At 34.0% G+C, this 24,769-nt stretch overlaps 1 protein-coding gene across 1 annotated transcript in view; it reads right to left on the bottom strand.

Moving 5' to 3' along the window:
- Nucleotides 1–6,061: 6,061 nt before the first annotated feature.
- LOC129231824 (lysosomal aspartic protease-like) overlaps nucleotides 6,062–24,769 on the bottom strand; it is a 32,029-nt gene continuing 13,321 nt past the window's right edge. Inside the window, exons 3-9 of the mRNA XM_054866205.1 lie at nucleotides 21,577–21,700; nucleotides 15,891–16,024; nucleotides 14,599–14,783; nucleotides 11,617–11,739; nucleotides 10,565–10,712; nucleotides 9,497–9,595; nucleotides 6,062–6,384 (exon numbers count right to left, since the gene is read on the bottom strand). Coding sequence (XP_054722180.1) covers nucleotides 6,223–6,384; nucleotides 9,497–9,595; nucleotides 10,565–10,712; nucleotides 11,617–11,739; nucleotides 14,599–14,783; nucleotides 15,891–16,024; nucleotides 21,577–21,700 — 975 coding nt within the window. The 3' untranslated portion in view covers nucleotides 6,062–6,222. The remainder of the gene's footprint in view (nucleotides 6,385–9,496; nucleotides 9,596–10,564; nucleotides 10,713–11,616; nucleotides 11,740–14,598; nucleotides 14,784–15,890; nucleotides 16,025–21,576; nucleotides 21,701–24,769) is intronic.

The following is a 24,769-nucleotide window of genomic DNA, read 5'->3' on the forward strand; positions in this document are numbered from 1 at the left end:
CTTGCGAGATCGAGATTTTCGCTCACGTGATCGGTTGCGACGCAGAAATGTCGCAAAATAGCATTTTAATCTACTCGAACTTAGCTTGCGGCTAGGTTCGAGTAGATTAGAATACTACTTTGCGACATTCCTACGTCACAACCGATCACGTGAGCGAGAATCTCGATCTCGCAAGCTGACGAGCTTGGAATGACCACCCGGGTCGGTTAGTCGAGGACTGGGCCAACCGCCGCGTGGGTCACTTCCATTCAGTGGCGCACCCACGAAGGGTGCTAAGAGGCTTAAGCAAATCCCAGAAATCAGATAAAACTCAGAAAAGGCCATAACCTCCTTGATTAGACCAAAGAGAAGGCCTAAAGTTGCGTCTTTTGACCTTTAATTTTGGGAATTCTACAAAATAATTGAAAATTACTCTTCTTAAAATACGGCTGCTGTGAAATTCTTTTCCCAACAAACGACTTTTCTCTCCACAGAGGAGTCAGCCTCTTTCTGTAAAAAGGAAATATTTGTTGCAGCTTTCTTTATTCAATGTTTTTTCTTAATTTGAGCATAATTAAAAGTTGGTGTGTGTCATTTATTATTTAGAAATTTAAACCGATTTTGAGGTTCGATAGACGGTGAGAGAACGTACTGAGAGCAGGAGAGCGCAATTTTATTCTTCCTTGAAATTTCATAGTGTTGATTTATAATTAAAATAAAAAATGCATGAGTAAAACGACACAACGTGTATAAAGTACAAATAAAGTATTAAAATAGAGATAAAAACTCAGCGAACAGTTGTATCGGGGCTGCCAAATGCAAGCCCCTTCATCAGTGCATAAAAGGAGAAACGAAAAGCCCGCACAATGTAGACCAAACCACAAATGTAAGAAAAATGGAAGGAGGCAAAGTAAATGGACATGGAAACCGGAAACATTGCGTCACAGAACAGCAACGACACCTATAGTGCGGGAAAACGTCACAACCAGAAAAAAGTTTTAAAAGATGAGATTTCCAAACTCCAGGGAAAGGGGGCATACTCGACAAATCATTAACCACTGAAGCAAATTTTTTCCAGATGTAATAGGATTCCCAAGAATCCAAGTCTTAAATTGAAGAACATCCATGAATAACCTTGGCAGAAGAAAAATCAAATGTATGAAAAGTATGATTGAAAGACCAACAGTGTTGTGCAATAGAGGAACGTTTTAAATCTTGTTTCTTGACATAATTTTCATGTTCTTTAATACGGAATTTAAGAGAACGTCGGGTCTGTCATATGTATGTCATTTGACACTGACAAGAAATACTATAAATGCCCCATCTGTCAAATTCTTGAACCGGGTGTTTTAATTGCGAAAATTGAAGTTTGGTGACAGGAGAAAATGCCACCGAAAATTTAAACTTTTTAAAAAAAATTTCAATTTGATGACTGATTCTTGGAAAAAAGGATAAAACAACCAAATTAGAATTATTCATCTTAGCCAGTGCTTGATTTTTATTAGTTGAATTTATAAGTTTCCTGTGTATGGTGTCAATGATGTCAATTGTAAATCCCCGATCCAATGCAACACTTTTTAAATAATTCTATTCTGCAGCAAGTAAATTGGAATTAGAACAAATCGTTAAAGCCCGGAAAACAAAAGTTCTGAATACCGCTAATTTTTGTTGAGGGGGATGAACAGATAATTTATGAGGGGGAAGAGTGACCGCAAAGGGTTTACGGAAAACAGTAGTGATAAAAGTATTGTCTGAACGAGTGATGCAAACATCCAAGAAAGAGAGATGATTGTTAGATTCCATTTCAACGGTCAATTGAATATGTGGATGAAATACAGTTTAAAACCGACAAAAGACGATCATGGTAAAAAAGTTTAATTTTTCGGTTGCATTTTCCCCTGTCAACAAACTTAAATTTTTGCAACTAAAACACCTGGTTCAGGAACTTGACAGATGGGGCATTTATAGTATTTCTTGTCAGTGTCAAATGACATACATAGGACAGACCCGACGTTCTCTTAAATTCCGTATTTAAGAACATGAAAATTATGTCAAGAAACAAGATTTTAAACGTTCCTCTATTGCGCAACACTGTTGGTCTTTCAATCATACTTTCGATTTTTCCTCTGCCAAGGTTATTCATGGGCGTTCTTTGATTAATCATTTACATTTTTGGGAATCCTATTGCATCTGGAAAAAATTTTGCTTCAGTAGTTAATGATTTGTTGAGTACGCCCCCTTTCCCTGGTGCATGGAAATCTCATCTTTAAAAACTTTTTTCTGTTTGTGACATTTTCCCGCACTTTAGGTGTTGTTGCTGTTCTGTGACGCAATGTTTTCGGTTGCCATGTCCATTTACTTTGCTTCCTTCCATTTTTTTTTTCATTTGTCGTTTGATCTACATTGTGTGGGCTTTTCGTTTCTTCTTTTACGCACTGATGAAGGGACTTGCATTTGACACCCTGAAACACCTGTTTGTTGAGTTTTTAACTCTATTTTAATATTTTATTTCTTCTTTATACACGTTGTGTCGTTTTGCTCATTCCATAATACAAAGTTTTCGACTGCTTTTTTATAAAAACTGTGTAATAAAACTTTACTGATACGAAATCTAAAAACAAAATCTGCATAAATCTGGGAAAGGTTGAAAAACACCGATTTTGTCTCTCTATTCACGTATCAGAGTTCCTTGAAGAAATTCTAGCCCCTCCAAGGAAAAAATCCTGAGTGCGCCACTGCTTCCATTAATTATTTTATTGAACTTAATACATTTAAATTCATACCTTACATTTTTTAAATTGTCATAATTAAAAAAAAACATGTAATTTGTTTACTCTATGCGAAAAAATTGTTTGGAATGTTGGAATGTTCGGAAGTAAGTTTATTATTATTTTTTCTTCCCATCCTAAGCAGGGACCAAAGTAAACAGACGAAATTACAAGTGCGAATGCTTTCCTCTTTTATCACCTTTCTCTCTAGTTTTTAGAGCTCGGGGGGGGGAGGGGGTTAGAGGTTCCAACTGCCACAAACTGTCAAACAGATCAAGATAAGCTTGTCAATCAAAACCACGTGGCGAACACCTCACACCTCCCTCCTAACAAAGAGAACTGAAAGTCTGAGCCACTCCATCGCCATCTTTGCTCACTGTCTAAAATAAACTGTTTCGGCGTTCCCTAAATATCGATAAATGCCCATACATGGTAGAAGGATTGATTGCCATGGAGGTAGGAATACAGGACATTCTTTATTATCCACATTTTTTTTTTTTTTTTTTTTTTCAGAATTCTGAATTTTTCAGAGGGAAAAACTATATATTTTTTTTTTTTCAAGATTTTGGCTAATATTTTCTTGTTATTTAAAGCCAACCCAGGTGGGCCATCACGTGAGGAAATTTCCCCCCTATCTCCCTCATAGACCCGCCCAAGATGTTGATTCGTGACTCAGCTGACACTATTCTCACTTTGTATTTTGAATATTATTTCAAAATAAAGATCACGTATTGTTTGTAACTGTTTCTGTTTGCCGAGTTAAATTACTCAGAAAGCACACGTAACTTCTAAACGTTTCATAAACATTTTAAATGGTTGCTACAGTGTTAACAACCATTTTATAACGCTTATGAAACAAAGTGGGCTTCCGACCATCCCTTCTTGGTGCAGCATTTTCGATGTCACGCAGTGAATAACAATTAATTACACGTAGGAAACATTATAGTTTATTAAAAAGTCATTAAAAATGGCCTAACAGAGGAAAATTCTAATACGATAACAAATAGAAAAATAAAATCTTGCAAAATCATTTTTACTTCCTTTTGCAAAAAAGGAAGTATTGTATTTGCGAAAAAATTTTCACTCAAAAATCAGCCTTAATTTCCATTTTGCTCACCCCCAAATGAATGTTGAGTTTTTTTCGACCCGACCACACGTACATATATACCTAAAAACGTATACACGTCCGAAATATCCATTTTGACGTTTCCCGAGTTAATAACAACGAGTTTTCTCGTGACGTCTGTATGTACGTTATGTATGTGCGTATGTGTCTGTGTATGTCGCATAACTCAAGAACGGTATGTCCTAGAAAATTGAAATTTGGTACGTAGACTCCTAGTGGTACCCTAGTGGTGGCTCCTAGTGGTGGTCCCTTGGCGACCAAAAGACTGGCGATTTATAGCCAGTCTTTTAGTCGCCAAGTTTTGTTACCAACTTGGCGACAAATTTGGCGATTTTTTTTTTTTTTGAGCAATCACGATTGCTTATTGCTTTTATTTGACTGTTTTTTATGTCCTATCATTTTTCCCATCGCCACCCTCCACAGCATCACCGTCGACCGAGTCCTCACGATGCTGCATCTCTAGCGAAAACCGTCTCCAGGTTCCGTCAATATCCTACACTTACACGCATACATACACGCACCTACACACATATACATATATACACCTACACACATACACAAACACACACACACACTCACATACACACTACTACCCACACACTCATGCCTGCACACAGACACACACACATACACACAACTACCCACACACTCATGCCTGCACAGACACAAACACACATGCCTACACACACACACATATCCTCCACACACAAACACACACGCTTACATATACACACACACTCGTGATTGCGAAAAACATAATTTGAATTCAAGATGACAAAATTCAAATTAATTTTATATATATATATATATATATATGTATATATATATATATATTTTTTTTTTTTTAATCTGGTTTCAATGTGGCCATTGTTGGTGATATTTAGAGAGTTAACTCTTGAATCACATTAAAATTGCAATAATGGGGAAATAACATTAAATTGGTGTAAAAGGAAGTCATGTGATGCACACATCAGCTCGTTTTAAACGGTTTTTCGTGATTCCTGAAAGTTTTTAAAATGTGAAACTGTCCCCTCCTTGCAGCGAAATTTTCAATTTTCAAACTTTACAGTCATTTAGGATATATCTTTGAGCCAGTCCGGATAACTTGGCACCACTTCATATTTTTTATATTACACAATGTATTGTTACAAATCCTGTAAATAGTAATTGTAGTAACGTAACCTGTAAATAGTTTCCCGTAATGAATATACAACCCCTTTTCATTCGGCTAAAGTATACGATCCCCTATTTTCTTTTCTTTTCATTGATAAAATTTGAAAACGGTCTACGCATTTCGAGAAGAGGTAAGAATGTTGTGGAAAATTCTTCGATGTTTATAAAAGCGTCCTGCGTGATAAAGAGGGGAGTTTTTCGATTGAGATTTCGAACGGTGAGCGTATTTGCTCTGTTTATTGCGAGGCATTTCGCCGTGTTGTTTTCGTATTTGGAAGTAAAAACGTGTGTAAACGTTGAGTTTACGGTGTTGTGTGATAATTGCTTAATTGCTTATGAATAATTTAGCAGTTGTTGACGATCTTTCCTGTACATAGTGTAAATAAATTTCCTGTGTTTTTATCAAGAACTGTGTCTTCATTTCAAGAAAGTGGAAGTCGCACCGAATCCGTTACAGTATTTTAAAATCATAAAGAGCAGAAAGCTTATTTTATGACCTCACGAGAAAGAATGCATCACTGGGACTTCTAGTTTTTTTTTTCTTCTAAGTCATATAAACTAAAAAAATGAGGTGGCGCAAAGTTATCCAGTCTGACTGAAAGATACCCTGAATGGCTGCATTTCAGGCTTAGTTAAAATAATATAAATTGTGCTAAACGAATAACCAATTAGTAGTGTAAAGTGGTGCAAATTTATCGTCATGAAAGGTTTTAATAAAAAAACGTTAAGAAAAATCTTTTTGAAAATTTTCTAACCACGAAAAGAATTCCTGATGAAAATATACAATGCTTTGTAATCTGCTAGAAGTAGTTGTTTAATTTTTTTTTCTCTTGTGTGCTAAAGTGACTTTTTAATTAATTAATTATTTTTGTTAAAAATTTAGAACGCATATTTAATTGCGTATTTATTTATTTTGAAACTGTCGTAAAGTGAATTACTTAATTTTTGTTCAAAGAACGTATACCTTTATTTTCCATCCTCAGACAGCATTTCAGCGAAGAAAGAAACACATAACCACACACAATTTTCATATTTTAATAAAAGAAACTAATTCACATAGAAATGTTTTATTTTAATCAGGTTTCAACTTTGTCGTAAGCACATTGTTGACTTTTTGTGCTGAAATTATTTAAAAGTTCCTTCTCAAAACCTTAAAAAAAAAAACATATTTCCGCTTCAAACAGCATTGGCGAATCCAACTCGACTGTTGCTGTAATCGAACTCAGTGTAGTAACGTCCGATGAACACATCACCCAGAATCCACAGAGGGCCCATTGGTGCTGGAACATCGATTCCCATGAATCCACTCAGGCAAATACTCTGGCCCATTTCAGACACCTGCAAGAAATTAAAAAAAATATTAGATTCATATTTTTATGATGAGTTCATTCATTATTTCTTAATCTGTTGCATAAGTCCACACCTCAGTGGAGGCAGTGAGAAGCAAATGAATATTAGTGGGCTTTTTTCAGTTTTCAGTAAAACTCGTTCAAAGCTCTAAGTCTAGGTATGCTTTCATTGAAAATTTCATCTAAATCATACTGTATACTGTCGTGTGCAGGTAAACGGCAGTGTCTGCAGAAAAGAGTTTTCGAGATATTTGAAGAAACGCGTTTTGGATTCAATACAGTGCAGTACCTTTTATCCGGGAACCAAAAAACCGGGAAACCAGAAAACCGGCAACCTTTTGCCGATTTTACCGCCATTTTTTTAAAATACGCATTTTTGGCAATTTTTGAAAAACTAAGCATTTTTTTGGAAATGCCTAAAGGAAAATGAGCGGTTTCTTAATAAATAGAATATTTACTCATTTATAACTCGGGAAAATGCTTACAAAAATGAACTTCAAAGAATTGTCTTTAACGCAGGGAAAAATTTCCGGAGTATTTTCTTGAACTAAAAAGTACACGCGTAAGTCTGAAATTTTTGTGTTTTATTCCAACTGAAAACTAAAGAAATGAATGTTGTCACATTATAATGCAATATTTTATTGAATGGCCTTTAATTAAAACCGTTTAGAGCGGAAGTGACGTCGCAAAAGCGCGTGAAACGCCGCAATTTTCGAATTTTCCGGATAGTTGATGGTGGAATCTAGAAATCGTTAAACGCAAGACTTTAATAAGGTTGCAGGAACTCATAAATTAAATTTCAATTGGTATTAACTTAATGCAAAAGCAATAGTTATCAATAATCGCGAACGCCAAACCCTTATTTAGAAAAAAAAAAAAAAGGTTTACAAAAACAAATTTTCTCATACACTATAGTAGAAGAATCGCACATTTACGTTCAAAAACTTGTTTCTTGCCCTTCCCTTCATTCTCTTTCATTTTAAAACATCGAAAATTGGTGTTTTTCTTTCCTTTTCAAAATGAATGCGAGGGTGTCAGGTCTTATTGAATAACTTAAGGTTTTTGGCGTTTAAATTATTCTCTCACTAGCAGTTTTTAATGTTTCGATATTGATAAGCATTTCTGAACTGTTTTCTTCTTATTTTAATACGTATTACTATTTATTATAGTAATTAAAGTTTAATAAACAATCGGCCAAAAGCTCTTTTTAACCGACTTCAAAAAGGAGGCGGTTATCAGTTCATACCGTATGTATGTTTTTTTTTTTTTGTTTGTTTGTTTGTTTGTCCACTCATAGCGTCTCACCTAGTGAACCGATTTTGATGATTCTTTTTTTAATGGATAGAGGATGGCTCAACTTAGGTCCCATTACTTTGTTTGACCATATTTGTTCTTTAGAAAAAACGTTATGGGCAAAAAACAGTAAATTTTATGCAATTTCCCTATTAAATGATTAAAATGATATTGTAGCGAAGTTCACACTTTTCATCCGTGGATAACGGTGGCTCAGTGGTAGAATTCTCGCCTCCCACACGAGCGACCCGGGTTCAAATCCCGACTAGGACAAAGTGAATATTACTAAAATTTCGTTTCTACTGTTCCCGTATTTTCTCGAATGTTCTATTAATTTCTGTATCTTTCCAAGTCTGGAAAGTTCCAGCACTTTCTCAAGTTGTATATAAGGAGATGTAACGTTCATTCGTGGTTCTGAATAAAGGTCTCGAGTTGAGACTAACGAGTATTCGCTTCATTTGGCTTTCACATTGTCTTCGCTATCTTCATCTACGCGACAATATGAAACTCATTGTTATAAAAGTTTGGTGCCATATAACAGTAACATAGTAATTGCAATGATAATTTTGAATAATGGCTTTTCTAAAGCAATACAGTGATATAGAGCCGAACATCTTACTAGGTAACTTCTTACTTTTACTGAAATATCTACATTTACACTAAAAAGAAAGAAATAAAAAAAAATTTTGAAAAAAAAAAAAAAAATAGAACCGACTTCAAAATTGCTCTAAAAAGTGAAAAATAATTTTATTCTTTAAATACCATCGATAATACTTTTAAACATAATTTTTGCAGTTGGCGCAAAAACAAAAAGTAAAATCCATTGCAACCATGCTTCGTTCATATTTTTATCAAAAAATCATCCAAAGTTAGGAACGAAACATTTATATCGTTACTCAAATATGCTGTCATCAATGCGTAATGCATGTGGTAGTGAAGAAACTGGGCCTGATTTAATTTATAGTTGTAACTGAGTTATGGCTGTGAATGATTTTATCGATCGTTTTTGCGCCAACTTCAAAAATTATGTTTAAAAGTATTATCGATGGTGTTTAAAGAATAAAATTATTTTTCACTTTTTAGAGCAATTTTGAAGTCGGTTCTATTTTCTTTTTTTTTTTTTTTTTTTTTCAAAAATTTTTTTTTAGCGATCCAGAAAACCGGGAAATTCAGATATCCGGGATAGCTATGGTACCGAACTTCCGGATAATTGGTTCTCTACTGTACTAACAATAGGGGAAAGTTGAAATTAGACGTCTTTTTCGCGCCTTTTTTTCAGCGGAAACCAAATAAGCGAGCTTGTACTATAAAGATAACGTACAATAGATGACAAAAATGCCAAAAAATTAAAAATGAAAAATTTGCAGTTACTGCCCTTTACCTGCACACGGCACTATAGTAGCACTTACCAGGGATACTAGCATCATTTCTTTTTCCAAGACAAAAGGAAGTTTTCTTAGTATCTCCAAATTTTTAATTTTGGCACTTACCAGCCCCTTAGTCATCTGTAATTCTGTTTTTTTCTACACAGTTAACCGTCACTTTGTTTAACCTTTTCAATCTAAATTTTAAGCAATAAACTACATATTTTTATGGATTAATGAAAAGCTTAAAAGTTTCTGCTTGAGTTTCCCGAAGTCATCGTTGAAATCGCGACAAACCATTCAACGAAAAGTATCTCAGGTATTTGTTAAGTTTTGTCTGATTGAAATATCGTAAACAAAGACAATTAATAGTGATTTAAATCAAAACATCAATTTAGTGGGCATTAATAGACTTAGTTTAAAAAAACAAAAAGCATAAAATACCTTAACAACATAGTCAGAGCCTTGCAGATCGAAAGTCTTTCCAGCAAATGTAAAGGAAATTGTTGGCAGCTTGGGAACTAAACTGCAATCGATAACATACTGAAAAAAAGAAGTAGACATATAAGAATTTGAAGATTGTTAGAAAATTTGAAAATTATTCATTTTTCTTTTTTCTTTTCTCTAATACAGCATTATTAAATAATAGATCATTGCTGATGAACAATCGGATTTGTTGGTCAATTTGAAACAACAATGCAATTCATTGCTCTGCTACGTCTAGCTTGGTTGGATCCGACTTAATGTCTTGGGTTCAATGTTTTGAGCGATTGGGACTGGTACTGCATGTTCATACGATCTAATTTAGCCGATTTCAGTGAGGTGTCAGGGTGAACGATATGAAGTATTACATTAGATTTTATGGTGTCTCGAGCATAAATCATCTGCAAATTTGCTTATTTTACGATGTATATTTGAATCCTGATTAGTTTTTTTTTTTTTTTTTGGACATCCCTGTAAATGACGAACAACTATTTAAGAAATCAGAGAGTCACATGAGAGCTCTTGAAAGGATAGGTTGAGTTTTAGTGTTGTAGATTGCGAAATACTCTAGTATTCCATTATGCTCGACACACCAAAAGAAAAGTGACTTATCGTTCGTGTATGCCTTTCAGTAATTTTTATAGATTAAAATGGCTGTATGTGTGTGTGTGTGTGTGTATGTTTCATGCACAAATCCACGTTTGACGACAGATCTTTGCCAAATTTCGCACAGAGGTTCTTTAATGCTCCCATAGGGAGGAGGGTGGAATTTAAAAAAAAAAATCCCCCCCTCCTGCCCTCAAATATATGAAGGTTTAAATTTTGAGTCACAAAATTGCTCTTTTCTGCACGTTGACGTAAAATTTTACGCTATTTTTTTTTCTTTTATTGAAGCCTGATTGTTGAACATGCTTCGCTTGGCACAACTTTTATTTTCGAAGTAGCTACGCCGGGCAACGCAGCTAGTAAACTTTTAAAGGCCATGAAATTTATTCACTATTCTTTTCACTTAACAAAATCTATTCTTACCTCTCCTTGGGTAAGGGGCGTGGCTCCAATTTCTTTGTTCAGTTTGTCGATCTCAGAGACAGGTCCAGCAATCAGGGAGGTACCAGTATCAGCAATAGCTTGACATCCACCAGCGCAGTAAGCTCCAGTTTTACCATTTACAGACACTCTAAGATAAAATGCAACATAAACTCATCTTCAATTCAATCAAACAGAAACTCATCTTCCTCATTCAACTCTTTAAATCCTTCAATCAGACATATATATACTTTTGACATTAATTGATCCATCCTCTAAATCTACTGTAGGATTCAAAAATTTGCTTAGTAGACTAAGATGAGACTTTTAACGTTTTTTCGCTAATTAAAAATTAGATTACAATGAAATGAAGATAATGATAACATTGATTATTGAAAATTCTAATGACTTATGCAACTTATTCATTATAATATCGAGCAAGAACAACTTTTAGTATCCTTCTTTGAACTTGTGATCTAGACCTGACTATCACACGGGACTCCGTATATGGGTGTCAGTATTCAACAATTAAAAAAAATGCTAAACTATCTCATATTTTATTTATTTTTTATTTTTTTTTTTAAATTTCTATTTTTTACATCTTTCGTGCTTCAGGCAGTTTTGCTTTTTTATCAGAATGCCAGCGGTAATGTGTAATACATAAATTGTAACCTCTGGTCAGTTTTATAATTTGTGTTCCAGATACATACCCATAACCTTTTGATTTTATATGGCACAAGACTTGGGATACGGGCACCGTCATTTAACAGAGAACAAAATTGCTTAGTTGCCATCTTTTTTTAAGTTCTTGTAATTACTTTAGGTATTTCCTGCTTTTCAATATAATACAAGATATAATGCATTAAACAGCAAGTTTTTTTTATTATAGCATTTGAAATATGAGTAGTTTTATGATTTGAATTTTGAGCAAATATCCGTAATCATCGGGACTCGTTTAGGATTCCAGGCTCATTCTAATGTAGCTGAAGTTCCATTGTAAAATAAAATCTTTTGAAACGACAAATCAGATCACGCAAGATGAAAGAAATACGTACGCGTCCATGGAAAACTGCCAGTATCCTTTCTTAGTCACAGGTACATAGGTAAAATCGCCTTTGTAGTGCTTGGAATCACTGCCTCCAAAAATGATTTCACCTCCAGTACTGGCATCAGGGTTTCTAGAAATATATGTTATCCTATCAGTTATGTCATATAATTCGAAACATTCTAGCACTTTTATTAAAATTTATACTTGAAAATATGATTGAAATGAATATTGAAAAACGTATTATCGCAGATCTCTTACGGTTAGCTTTTTTTTTTTTTCATTGTGCCCTGTTTAGTTTAGAACTGCTTGACGGGATTTATTCTAGCAATATAGTAACTTTCAAATGGTTCAATGATAAGTTAAATTTACTTATCATATTACCTTTTGAATCTATCGATTGAAAGAACATGCAAATATGTTTTGTTTTGACACATAGTCTTTGAAGCGAAAGATATTTAAAGATTTTTTTTATCTCAAAAACAAAAATAATAATAATAATAATAAAATCGAAAGTTTTATACATGCAAAAAAAAAAATAAAATAAAATAACAATAAAAACCGTAGAAACGTTTTATAGTACAATCAATTTTGCATTACTCACTATCTTTGTGCATCTTTTATTTTCATAGTAAGTGCTGCAAGTTTTTGCCAGTTGATCATCATTATTTTGATTGACTTTTTCAAAGATTCGAGTTTGGTATTGCAAATAATACTTCAATAACTATATCAAAAAGCAAATAAAATAACTAAACCAAAAATCATATGTTGTGGTAGAGGTAGCGGATGCCATTACCGCGACGGCTTTGACACTCAGTTTCCCCACCAGATGGAGGTACCTGGGTTCTCTTCGATGCGAAACTGCACTGAAAATTTAGTTTTACCGAGAGTATTTAGAGCCAAGCGAATGCTTGAGGAATATTTTATATGCCACACAACGTCATGGACGCTGTCAATTTTCTGCAACCTTAACATCCACCGACTGGAGTCAGGTTCGAATCTGCTCCTTTGGGCGTAATAGGCAAATGCCCACTAAGCCACTCTCTCGGCTTTTACGCAAAATGAAACCCCAAAAATTGCTAAGGTCAATTCCCTGATATAGATTAGAAATTGCCTCATATACTGTAATGGGAATTGAAAATTACTACGATCAAGGTGATTCAAAGCGGCTGAATAGTGTAATGGAAATGTGCTGATGTTTTGTATTGAATTAATTTAAGAACGTTATCTCAAAAATGAAAAGTGCTTTTTGTATCTGTTTCCCATAGCCATTAAGTCCAAAATTGACTAAAAATGAGTTATTATCTTATTATCCCTGAAATGCTTGAAAAACAAAAAGCTACACTGCAGATAAGAGACCTACGTCCAGTTCTACTCCTGAATATCACAAGTGAAAACAAGAATTATGCGAAACTAAGTACAAACATATTAGTGTATAAAAAAATTTTGAAAAAAAAAACAGAACCGACTTCAAAATTGCTGTAAAAAGTGAAAAATAATTTTATTCTTTAAACACCATCGATAATACTTTTAAACATAATTTTTGAAGTTGGCGCAAAAACAAAAAGTAAAATCCATTGTAACCATGCTTCGTTCATATTGTTATCAAAAAATCATCCAAAGTTAGGAGCGAAACATTTATATCGTTACTCAAATATGCTGTCATCAATGCGTGATGCATGTGGTAGTGAAGAAACTGGGCCTGATTTAATTTATAGTTGTAACTGAGTTATGGCTGTGAATAAATTTATCGATCGTTTTTGCGCCAACTTCAAAAATTATGTTTAAAAGTATTATCGATGGTGTTTAAAGAATAAAATTATTTTTCACTTTTTAGAGCAATTTTGAAGTCGGTTCTATTTTTTTTTTTTTTTTTCAAAATTTTTTTTATTTTATAATTTTTAGTGTAAATGTATTTCAGAAATATTAAGAAGTTACTATAACGAAACTTTACCTTATTTTTTTCATAAAAATGCTCCATACTAAAAAAATAAAAACACGCCTTAAACTTTAAGCGATTGACAATAAAAATTTATCTTTGTTACTCGCTGAAATTCATTTGTGTGTTAATTTAATTATAACCATTTAAATATTACGTTTTCCCTAACTAATTTACATTTCACAGCATAGTTGCTTTTTGTGCAATACTGTATCTCCTTACTCAGCCCAAATCATCTGTTATTGGCATACTTGATAACGATAAAAATACTACTATAGTTGAAGCAAACCTAACCTTTTAGCATTGTGAAGGCTAAGCAGATCCTAATAACTGCACAAACCTCGCTTCCACGTTAGGTTTACCCCCACTATAGAGCAATGACACTGAAGAAACTTGATGCTTGCTTCAGAGAAGCCTCCATTCAAAATTATCACCACAATTATTATTAATATTATTGTTGTATGGCACCAAATTCTTGAAACAATGGGTTTTATGTTTAATCATTTAATAGGGAAATTGCATGAAATTTACTGTTTTTTGACCATAACTTTTTTTCTAACGAACAAATATGGTCAAACAAAGTAATGGGACCTAAGTTGAGCCATCCCCTATCCATTAAAAGAAGAATCATCAAAATCGGTCCACTAGGTGAGACGCTGTGAGTGGACAAAAAAAAAAAAAAAAAAAAAAAAAAAAACATACATACGGTATGAACTGATAACCGCCTCCTTTTTCGGTTAAAAAGAGTTTATGTTCCAATGATCAAATATTTAAATCTTTAAGCAACAAATTCAAATTTAAAAAAAATGAGAAAAGTCCCAGGTATAAAAACCGACACGCCAAAAGCAAAATTTTTTCTATCGCGTTCTTTTCCTTTTTTTTTTAAATTTAAATTTCATATAACATTTAACAAAAAAAAAACCCATGAATATACTTAGAAAATTACTAGTTTTTCCTTTTTTGTTTTTTCTTCGTGAATGGGTAATGCTATTGTTAACACACGCTGTGTTTGACTTCAAGTGAAACAGTTGATAGTAAATAGTTAAACGGTACCTGTTAAGATAAAAGGAGAAAACGGGAGCGTCGACCAATTTTTCCTTCAGCATGTTGTCGAAAACGGGTACCACACCATCTACAGAGATAGAGCTGAATCCCAAGCCAAGGATACCGTCAAACTTAGCAGCGACAAAAGTCAAACCGGGCTCCGTGACTGCTTCACCAAACGTTTGACCTGCAATCTAGTAAATATATACACGAAAAGATAAATGATAATAACAATAATATAATAAAAAGTTATTAATTTCAATTTTGACACCTTGAATTCAAGTTGTGTTTTTTGCAATCACAAATTGCGATTCCTGTTCCCACAAATGGATCTGAACAACGGATTATGTATATTTTCCTCCAAGGCGTAGTTAGCTCGCTTCACATTTAATCAATTACATTATGTAAGGGGTTACGATTTAAAAAATAAAGAATTAAAGATGATTTTCATCTTTAAATTTTTGCGATTTCTCAATTTTCCTCCAAATCTTAAGGTTTAAGTAATCTTTTAATCTTCAGGGTATTCTTTCTCCGAATTGTTGTTAAATATAAAAAATGATTTTTTTTTCAAGTATTTTCCCCTATGTTTGTTCCCCTGATTCCTTATGGAAAGGTTCATTCGTTCAATTCTTGGTATAGACGAAAAATAATAATTCTGAAATTGCTCGCTGGATTTAAGTTTAAAATTCGAATTTTCACATTATAATAAATTTTTAAATCAATAAGAATTTTAAAGTGAATTAGCAAAGACCACTTATGATCAAGCAAATAGTGAGCTAATTAAGTGGAGAATTGACACGTGATCATCAAAGATTCAATAACATTTCGTTTTAGAACACAGTTAGGAAAATGGCTCGATTAAGGTTTTTTATTACGTAAATAATGAAACTTAATTTTAGTGACATCTTCTTCAGTGGTTTTTTTTAACTTCCGATTCGAATGGTGTCAGTACTCACAAAAAAAATCATGCTTCCATTGTCCTACTTAATATCTACAGCTGTTTCACTTGCCTTACTGAATTTGAGGCAGTGAGATTTGTTGTGAAGTTAAAAAAATATCGCTTAGTAAAAATTAAGTTACAAAGTTATTAATTTACAAGATTTTAAAGCGAAATAAAAAAAAAGATCTTATTATGACGAAGAAAAGAGAGAGCTAGTGAAATAGAGATTTGATACGCCATGACTAAATATTAAATTGCACTTCATTTTATAATACAAGGATGGAAATGGCTCGATTAAGGTTTATTTCAATAAATAAATATTATAACTTAAATTTGGGGACATCTTCTTGAAAATTCTTACCTTTGTTCCTCCGATTTGAACAGTGTCAGTGCTTAGAAAGCCGGTCATACTTCCACTGCCGTACTTGATTTCTAAAGCTGTTCCATTTGCCTTGTATGTACTGGATTTGCTGCTGTCATATTTGTTGTGAATTACTGAAAAATAAAAAGATATAATTAAATACTGGAATTTTAGTAATGAATATCTCTTTTCTGGGCCATTCCACGGAAAAAACAGACATTTCTTTCTGAACGTGAACGTTTTATAGTGCGGCTCTGGTTAGTTGAGTTTCGACATGGACAATATTTACCACCTGGTAATAGGAAAGGGCAATTAGGGCTCAGTTGGGAGTTGAGCTACTTTCATAATAGATTTGCCTAAGTACTCCTACTCAAATCCGTTCCAACTGACATTTCTCCCTGAACGTGACAGCTCTATAGTGAGGCTCTGGTTAGTTGAGCTCATACATGGATAATGTTCACCTCTTTTTCGGGTAATAGGAAAGGGTAATTGAGGGATCAGTTGGAGTTGGGTTACTTTCATAGTAGTTTTACTAAAGTATTTCAACCCAAATCCGTTCCAACAGCACGTTCCTTTTATTATTCAACTCCCAAAGCAGAGGCAAACATTGTCAATGTCATAGCTCAACTAATTAGAACACACTATATATTTCACTTCAAAAGTAATGTTCAAAACGTGCAATAAGCAATTTTTTTTCCATGTATGTGAGATTTCTTACCAAAGAAAAAAAATCGTGCTTAAATTTTTTTAGATATTATTTTTGAAGAGCAGTCTCGTACAGTGGGACCGTTTGGTCGTGGAAATCGTTACAAAGTGGGGAAACAGTTTGTAAATCAAAAACTAAATAGGAAATGAAGAAATAAATAATTGTTCAAGAACTGCAGTGAAATTCCGTTACAACGAATACCAATACAAAGAATTATCTGTTTTATCGAATAAATGCTGAGTCCCGATTTAATTTCCACTGCATTGTTTGAACTCCTTTAAAGTAGGAAAATTTCCACTGATTTTTGCATTACTTATTCTTACAAATACAACTGAAATTGAATCGTCATCCATAAATATATAAAGCCACAAATATTATTAAACGTTTGAATTCAAAAGTTGTATTTTTCTTGGGGTGAGTGAAGTGGGGTGTAACGCACCCCACTTCATTAGTCAAAGGTTAAACACTACGTCTTACTTGTTCAAAAGAAAAATTAAAGTCCCCTTTTCTCTTTTTGTTTCAAAGTTATTGTTGTTTTATTTCTGGAAATGATATATTTATGTGAATATTTTACAATGGTTTTCATAAATCTATTTTATGACTTCCTCCTACTTGCAAAAGGGAAAACAATTCGATACATGTGTGAAAAAACATTTAGAAAAAGAAGATGTTCAAGCTTGAAGTTTTTGGAGTAAGTTTAGTTGCACTTGTTTTCGACTTAAAATCATGTGGTTTGCCCTTCGTTAGAATCTCGTGACAGGTAAGAAGGCTTTTTAATCGATCCCCCCCCCCCCCCTCTCTCTAGAAGCGTTATTTCTTTTTCAGATGGAAGTGCCTTAAATCAGCGCTTCCTAATAAACGGATCTCGTGAGTTGCAAGTTAATTAGTTATACTTTAGTGACTCTAAACCAGGGCTGTGAAGTCGGAGGAAAAATAAATGATTCTGGTTCCAACTCCGAGAATATTAGAGCTTTTGACTCCGACTCCGACAGCATTGGCAGTGTTGCGGACTTCGAGAGAAAAAGACCGACTGCGGCTCCAACTCTTAGAATTTTTAACCTTTGACTCCCGGCTCTGTTTCCTATATCAAAATCAGTATAACTCCTAATCCGCAGCTCTGGTCAAAACACTCGAATGATCTGAGTGAAATGATAGTTTTAGGATTAATTCTACAAAATGATTTTTAAAAAGAAAATTATTATAAAACAATGCTAAGTTCTTTTATTTTCCTTAAATAATGTGTTAGTTCGAAATCAAAATGAAAGTAATTCAGAAAAATTAAGAAACGTTAAAAGTTTGGATGGGAATAAGTTTCAAAAAAAGAAATGTTTGTTTCATTTATACACTCTCAGAAACGCTTGCTCAAAAATCACAAAATCGTCGTCGTATTTGAAGAAATGGCTTCAAGAAAAATGCTGCTAGTACACTTGGCGTCAAACTGATGAACATAACTAAACAGATAATGGTTTCTGATCGAGCGAGGAAAGAACCGTACAATTCTTTCCTCGCTGGATCAGAAACCCGCCGTCAAACTTAGTATGTCTGACGAACAATCGTCAGACAAATTTAGTATATGACGAAATTTGTCTAACGATTGAATTCCTGAAACTAAACGATTCATTTCTGAGAGTGCAGAAGATCTTTTGGACTGTTCATAAATCATGTCACACTTTTCTTCAACATTTCTGCCCCCCTTTCCCCCTTGTCACAAATTGTCACACTTCACCTTCCTCCTTGTCACATGTAGCGCTGTTTTTTACAAGCGTCTTCTCATTTTAAAACTGCGTGACGTCACACTTCTTGTCCTCCCTCCTTCCGCTTGACAGAAGCTGTCACAATTTCACGAACAGCCCTCTACACTCCCCCAAAGCGTGACATCATTTGTAGACAAGCCCATTTTCAATACATACAATTTCCTTTGCGTGAAAACATGCACTCTCAGAAACGAATGCTCAAATTTTGCGAAATTTTCGTTGTATTTGACGAAATGGCTTCGTGAAAAATGCTCCGAATAAATTTTCATCAAATTGACGACAATTTCGTGAGATTTGTGCTGAATTTTCTGACCCGTTGGAAAACGAGGCGAAATTTTCTTACGATTAAGGAATCCTCAAAAGTGAGCGATGTATTTCTAAAACCGTGTTGGGACAGCGTTTAGTAAAAAAACGATAAAATAAATGAGAAGACAAAGAAATATAAAATGAAAAAACAAAACTCTTTTGTTTGGTTTGTTGTATTATTTTAATGTTTTTCCAACTTTTCAACTAATTATTTGAAAATGATCCAGGGGGATGAAATCAATCGTAAGAGCTTTGTGTCTAAAAACTGGGTGGCAACAATTAGAAGACTGTGAACCCCTAACCTTAACTTCCGAATAGATTCTTAGTTGAATAGAGTCAGTGACGTGGAGAAGGGACGCCTGTTGTCCTGGGCGTGAGCCTGAAAAGGGCCCGGGCTTTTCAAATGAGGGGTGAAATATATGTAGGGGCGTAGGGGTAAACAATTTGGAGGAGGGGCCGTAAAAGTCATTTGTAACGGGCCTTAAAATTTCTGTGCACGCCCCTGCATAGAGTAGTAGATTTTTAGATATTATACTAACCACTAAACAAAAATATTTTCATTCGTACTTCATGTTTTTTTGATTGGATATTTTAATCGATGCATTACCGAAGTTTTAAAGTTTTTAATTTTGCTCATCAGTCAGAAAATTGCGCAATTTTTTTGGATTAAATTTCCATCTCATTCATTTAAAAGAAATTGAATTGTTAAGTGCGCAAACTTGAATATACTTTCGATTTGCATAAATGCGTTTTAAGCATCAGTAACCTCCGAAGAACACAATACTTGAAGAATACGAGTTTCAAAAAACGCGCATACCTTCTCTCGAATAACACGATTTCAGTTTACACAATTTTCAAGTAATTCTTTTGATAAAGAAAAAAAAAATACATACATTATTTGATGCAAAACTATTTTGAAATATGTCATTTGCTTTTTTTTTTTTTTACAAGTAAGCAGCTTTTGAAGAATTCAAAAAAATGAAGTCTAGCGTAGAAGACTCAATAATGAACAGTACAAATTATTTAAGCAAACCCAGATGTTGTCCACTATTTATAGTATAAAGATTAGCCGTCTAAATTGGGTTGTCCACGTTATCTGCCATGATAATAGCAACATTCTAAAGAAAATATTCATAGCCAAAACATAAGGCATGGAAGGCCAATGCTGTGCTCTGTGTAAGAGGATTTAATATCCTTAGGTCGAAGAAATGAAAGCGTTTAGTTGAGAATAGGGGGAGCTACAGACGACAGGTGTAGACGGCCTTGGCCCGGCTGTCACGCCACGGATGATGATGATGCCGTCATTTGATAACGAACTATCATCAAAGGTATAGTTGATAGTAGAACTATTTATGTTTTTATTTTTACACTTGAAATGGAATCCCGTATTCTTTTCTTTTTCTTGGTGTCTCGATCAGCATAGTTTCAAAGCACACGGAACCGTGTCTGGAGTTATCATGTACTCAAGACCACCAGGAGATCTCCACGTGGTGCAGACTGGGTAAAGCTAACATCCCACCTTTCACCGCTTACGAATGTTTGATTCGGTCTGTATCTGTTCAGTGGATTTGGTGCAGTAAACTACGGGGACAGTGGGCACCACCGGACATGATCTTTTGTCTGAATCAACGGCGTCTAGAGTCGTAATGATCATGAACAGTTATTATAGAGATTGTTGTGGTGCCTCACGTCACCAGTTACCGAAGGGTGGAGTAGCAAGGAAACCTCACTTCGGTAATTGCCGTAGTTGGCCCTAATGTACCTAATGTATATACAAGGCCACCACTCTACTACATTTGAGAAATATTTAATCCTAAGTTTTATTTTTTTATTTGCATGGGGGTTACCATACGTTACAATATTTGGAAGGTTTTTTGGAAATCTTAGAGGAGAAATGCGGCAAGGTATAGGTGGAAATGTTTATATAAAATCTGAAGTAATATTTTTCAGATCATTTCTTTTAATGTTATATAAGAAGAAATAAAATACTTGTTTTTGTATACACAAACTTTTTAGTCCCAGTAGACACAATTTTTTTATTAAATTTGAAACACTAAATACGATATCATATAAGACGCCTCTCTCTCTCTCCCCATGTAGTTTTCAAGGGAACACATTTTGTTTTTAATGAGCAAGTCTTGTAAAAGTTTATGTACGCCCAAATCTATTTTTGTGGGGTCGTTTTTGTGAACTCAATCGACGAAATTATTTTTAAAACGAGTGCGAGGTAGTATCTTCAAGTGACGACATAGGCACCCTGATGGGAAGTCACTGTGACCTCCCAAAAAATTCTTCATTCGGGAAATTTTGTCTGACTACACGGCAAATTTATCATCACTTGGTTTACTTTGATTTAATTTAAAGATAAGCAATTCCTAGTTATTTTGGAAGTTTTGGGGTTATTTTCTACGTGAGATTTCTTTTATGCGGTCCCTATCCACCACATAAAAAAAAATATCTTTTAACTGTGTCGCGAAAAAACCTTTTTATAGCTTTTTATAGCTACTCGTGAAGTTTCGGACATTTTTTTTTTTTTAGTGCGATATCTATCCCCCGGATAAAAATAGGTTTGGGTGTATTCATTTAAAGTCTTATTCACTCGAAAAAATTTAATTCAGTCAACGTTTTCTTTTTCATTCGACGGTATTTAAATGGGACGATTACTATGGAACTTTGAATGAACTAAAAACATAAAGAAGAATCTTCTGCTGTTAATATTATTATTATTCAGGACTGTTGTTTATATTAACGTGAGAATGTTTTATGAAAAAAAAAAGTAATAAGTCCTAGTCACAGTGATGTCTTGTACCTCAGGTCATTTGTGAAGTTTCCTAAGATGCTTTTGGCAGAATTTATTATAGTCATATGCTGCACTCTCAAGTGCACTTTCTCATTCCCAGAAAAAAAAAATAATACTCACAGCAAGCAACGTTAGTCCATTTGCATTTCTTGGAGGGAATCCACAAATTGGACGAGCCAGTGTCAAAGACCACCTTGAAGTTCTGAGGAGGAGTTCCAATGGATATCTGTCCATAGTATTGAGCCTGAGGGGTAGAAATTATTGGTATAATTCTAACAGGTCGTTGACAAAGTTGGTACGAGTACTAATACATACAATACTCAGCGCATTCTAAATTTCTGGAACCATTATCACAGAAGAAATGCCCTTCGCTGTACACAGTAGATCTCAATGTCAAAAGATTAGTTAAAAGATTAATTATAGTTGATTTATATTTGATTCAACAGATGGAAGAAAATTTTTATATATGTAAATAGCACGTTTTTGCATTGTTCAATAATGCTGTACTGCCTTGGCCGGTATTCTACGTGAAGTAATCATGGGGTAACAGCAACGCTAAAAACGTTCAAACTTTTTTATGAGACTCGTGTGATCTCCTAATTTTAACCCTTTGACAAGCTCAAAAGTAGAACATTTTGTGATGTTGTCAAAAAAACAAAACTTACTTTTTTTTGCTTAACAATAACCTCTTTTTTTTAATTTATAAATTATTTGTATTCGATAATTTGTAAAACAAAGGGAAAATATGCAGTGGCGGACAAAAAATGCTGCATCACTTGCAAAAATTCACAATTTGTCGAATTTCTTGAGATATAAGAACAATTGTTTCAGCTGACATGTTTCACAAAAATTAATTTTCACTCGTGCATTTAGGAAACCAGCAACAAATTGAAGAAACTAGAAACGTTGTTTGATCACCCTTCATCGTAAAAAGCTGGGAATAATTGTAAATTTTAGTACTTTGTTAACTTACAATGTACTACTTTTATAGATTTTTGGAAAACATGACTAATATTCATCAAGATATAAGCATTTTTTTTAAAAAATATCAATTTTATTCGCATGTTTTTGTCGCATAGCACGCAGAATTTTTCTTGAAACCTTACGAAATTTTCAGAAAATTTGACAGCCTGCAAAAGAATCATCATATGAAAATTTTAAATCAAAATTTTGAACATTTGATAAAATATTAACATTAAAAGCAATTAATTTCTCCCTCCATTTGCGCGAAGGATAGCAATTTATAACTTTCAAAATTTCGTGTCCAACTACATTGGGCAACTTTTAAAAAAATCCAGCTTAATAGCAGAAAAACTTAAAAATATATCGGCAACATAATGATTCTCGAATAGACGATTTCAATTACTCTCGAATATAGGCGATGAATCGCGCGCGCGTATGGGATCGTTCACAAACAATCTGTTTTTATCACGAATCACACTGAGCGATTGAAGGCAAGCATTGCAAATTTGCAAACGATTCCCAACGATTCGTCTCCAATCCGAGAATAATTGAAGCGCGGCTCATTAAGTTACTGATATCTTTTTATGCTATCATGAGATTCAACTGGATTTTTTTTATAAGTTGCCAAATTTATTTGGTCACAAAATTTTTAAGATATCTTTAGCACATGAGCAGTGAGAAATTCATTGCTCTAAATGTATATACTTTACCAAATTTTCAAAATTTGTATTTTAAATTTTAGTATAATGATTCTCTTGTATGCTGTCAAGTGTTCTGAAAGGCCGACGACAGAGAGGTGTATTGGTTAGACGCTAGTCTCTTACGCCCAAAAGGCTCAGGTTCTATCCTGGCTTCACTCGGTGGATTTTCAAAATAAAGAAAATCGACAGTGTCCATGTCGTATGATTATGAGGCATGTGAACGATCCATCGAGCATTCGTTCGGTCTAGAGTGTTCTTGGAAAAATTAAATTCCTTGAGCCTCATCAAATAGAGTCCAAGTGCCTCCATCTGGTGGGGAACCTGGGCGTCAAAAATTCTCGTGGTAAAAGCATCCGCCGATAGTGGTGCTACATGAAAGAATAGATGCTACTTTCGAGAAACGCTCTAGGTCTGCAAAAGGCAGATCTGTTAACGCAGTCCCATTAGAGGAAAAAAGAGTGTTCTGAAAGTTTGGCAAAGCTTGACGGAAAACTCTAATCGTATTGAGCCAATAACATGCAAAAAAATGATGCTTTGGAAATAAATGCTTGTATCTTCATGAATATATGTGATACTTCTGTGAAAAACAATAAAATTAGTATACATAGTAAGTGAACTAACCGCCGAAATTTAAAGCTTACTCCAAACTATTTACGATGAAGAATGATGAAAAAAGTTATGATTTTTTTTTAATTTGTTGCTGACTCCTTAAAAGCATGTGTGATTTAATTTCTATTGATGCATGTCAACTGGAGAAATTCTTTAAAACGTGAAATTCTTGCAAGTGATGCAGTTTTTTTTTCTTTTTTTTTCTTCTTGTCCACCACCATATATGCCATACTTGTCGATAATGGGTTAACTCTTGAAAAATTTGGAGACTAGAATTTCAAAAATTCTGATGTTGCAAAACGAATTTAATTTCTTTTACTGAAAAAAAAAAATCTTAAAAATGATGGAGATTACATTTTACTCCGTGCAATTGTTTCAGGTAATATTCAAGGGTTATTTATATTGCTAGAGAAGTTTTGTATCGAAATTTTTAATAGTTTTAAAGTTTCTAATGTCGTCAGAAAACATTATAAAGAAAGTTTCAGTGGAAATCTTAGACGACACTCAAAATCTATAGCTCGTCAGAGAGAGTAGTTGTAAGAATAAAAAAAATATTTTATTTGTTCACCCGCTCTTATCTAACACTTCATTCTCTAACACATTCAAAGCTGCATCCAGTGCTATTGTTATGATATGAATTATCTGTTATCCCTGCTTAGCTAAGGAGAATGTTGCTTACAGAAGTTTTACAGAACTGATAACAGAAAATGCGAGCGATTTCAAAATTTATCTCTATTTTTCAGGAAGACAAAATCCAAATAATATGAAACAACTTCCGATGTGCTTCTCCAAAGGAATGTAACGAAATGCTTTACTTGAATATTTTTACTAGATGGTTTTTTTTTTTTTCGTTCAAACACGTGCTAATGAGTCGATGTGTTACTTCACTAACGCGAGAGCTTTCTTTTTATGAAGACACTAGCTGTACCCGACGTGCGTTGCTACGCCAACAAAAAAATACATCATTATACTGATTTTCATGACAATCGGTTGAACGGGGCAGAAGTTGCTACTCTGCAGTGTCACCTGGTGGCGAGTGG

This window comes from Uloborus diversus, chromosome 10 (assembly GCF_026930045.1).
Source record: "Uloborus diversus isolate 005 chromosome 10, Udiv.v.3.1, whole genome shotgun sequence".
Lineage (NCBI taxonomy): Eukaryota > Metazoa > Arthropoda > Arachnida > Araneae > Uloboridae > Uloborus > Uloborus diversus.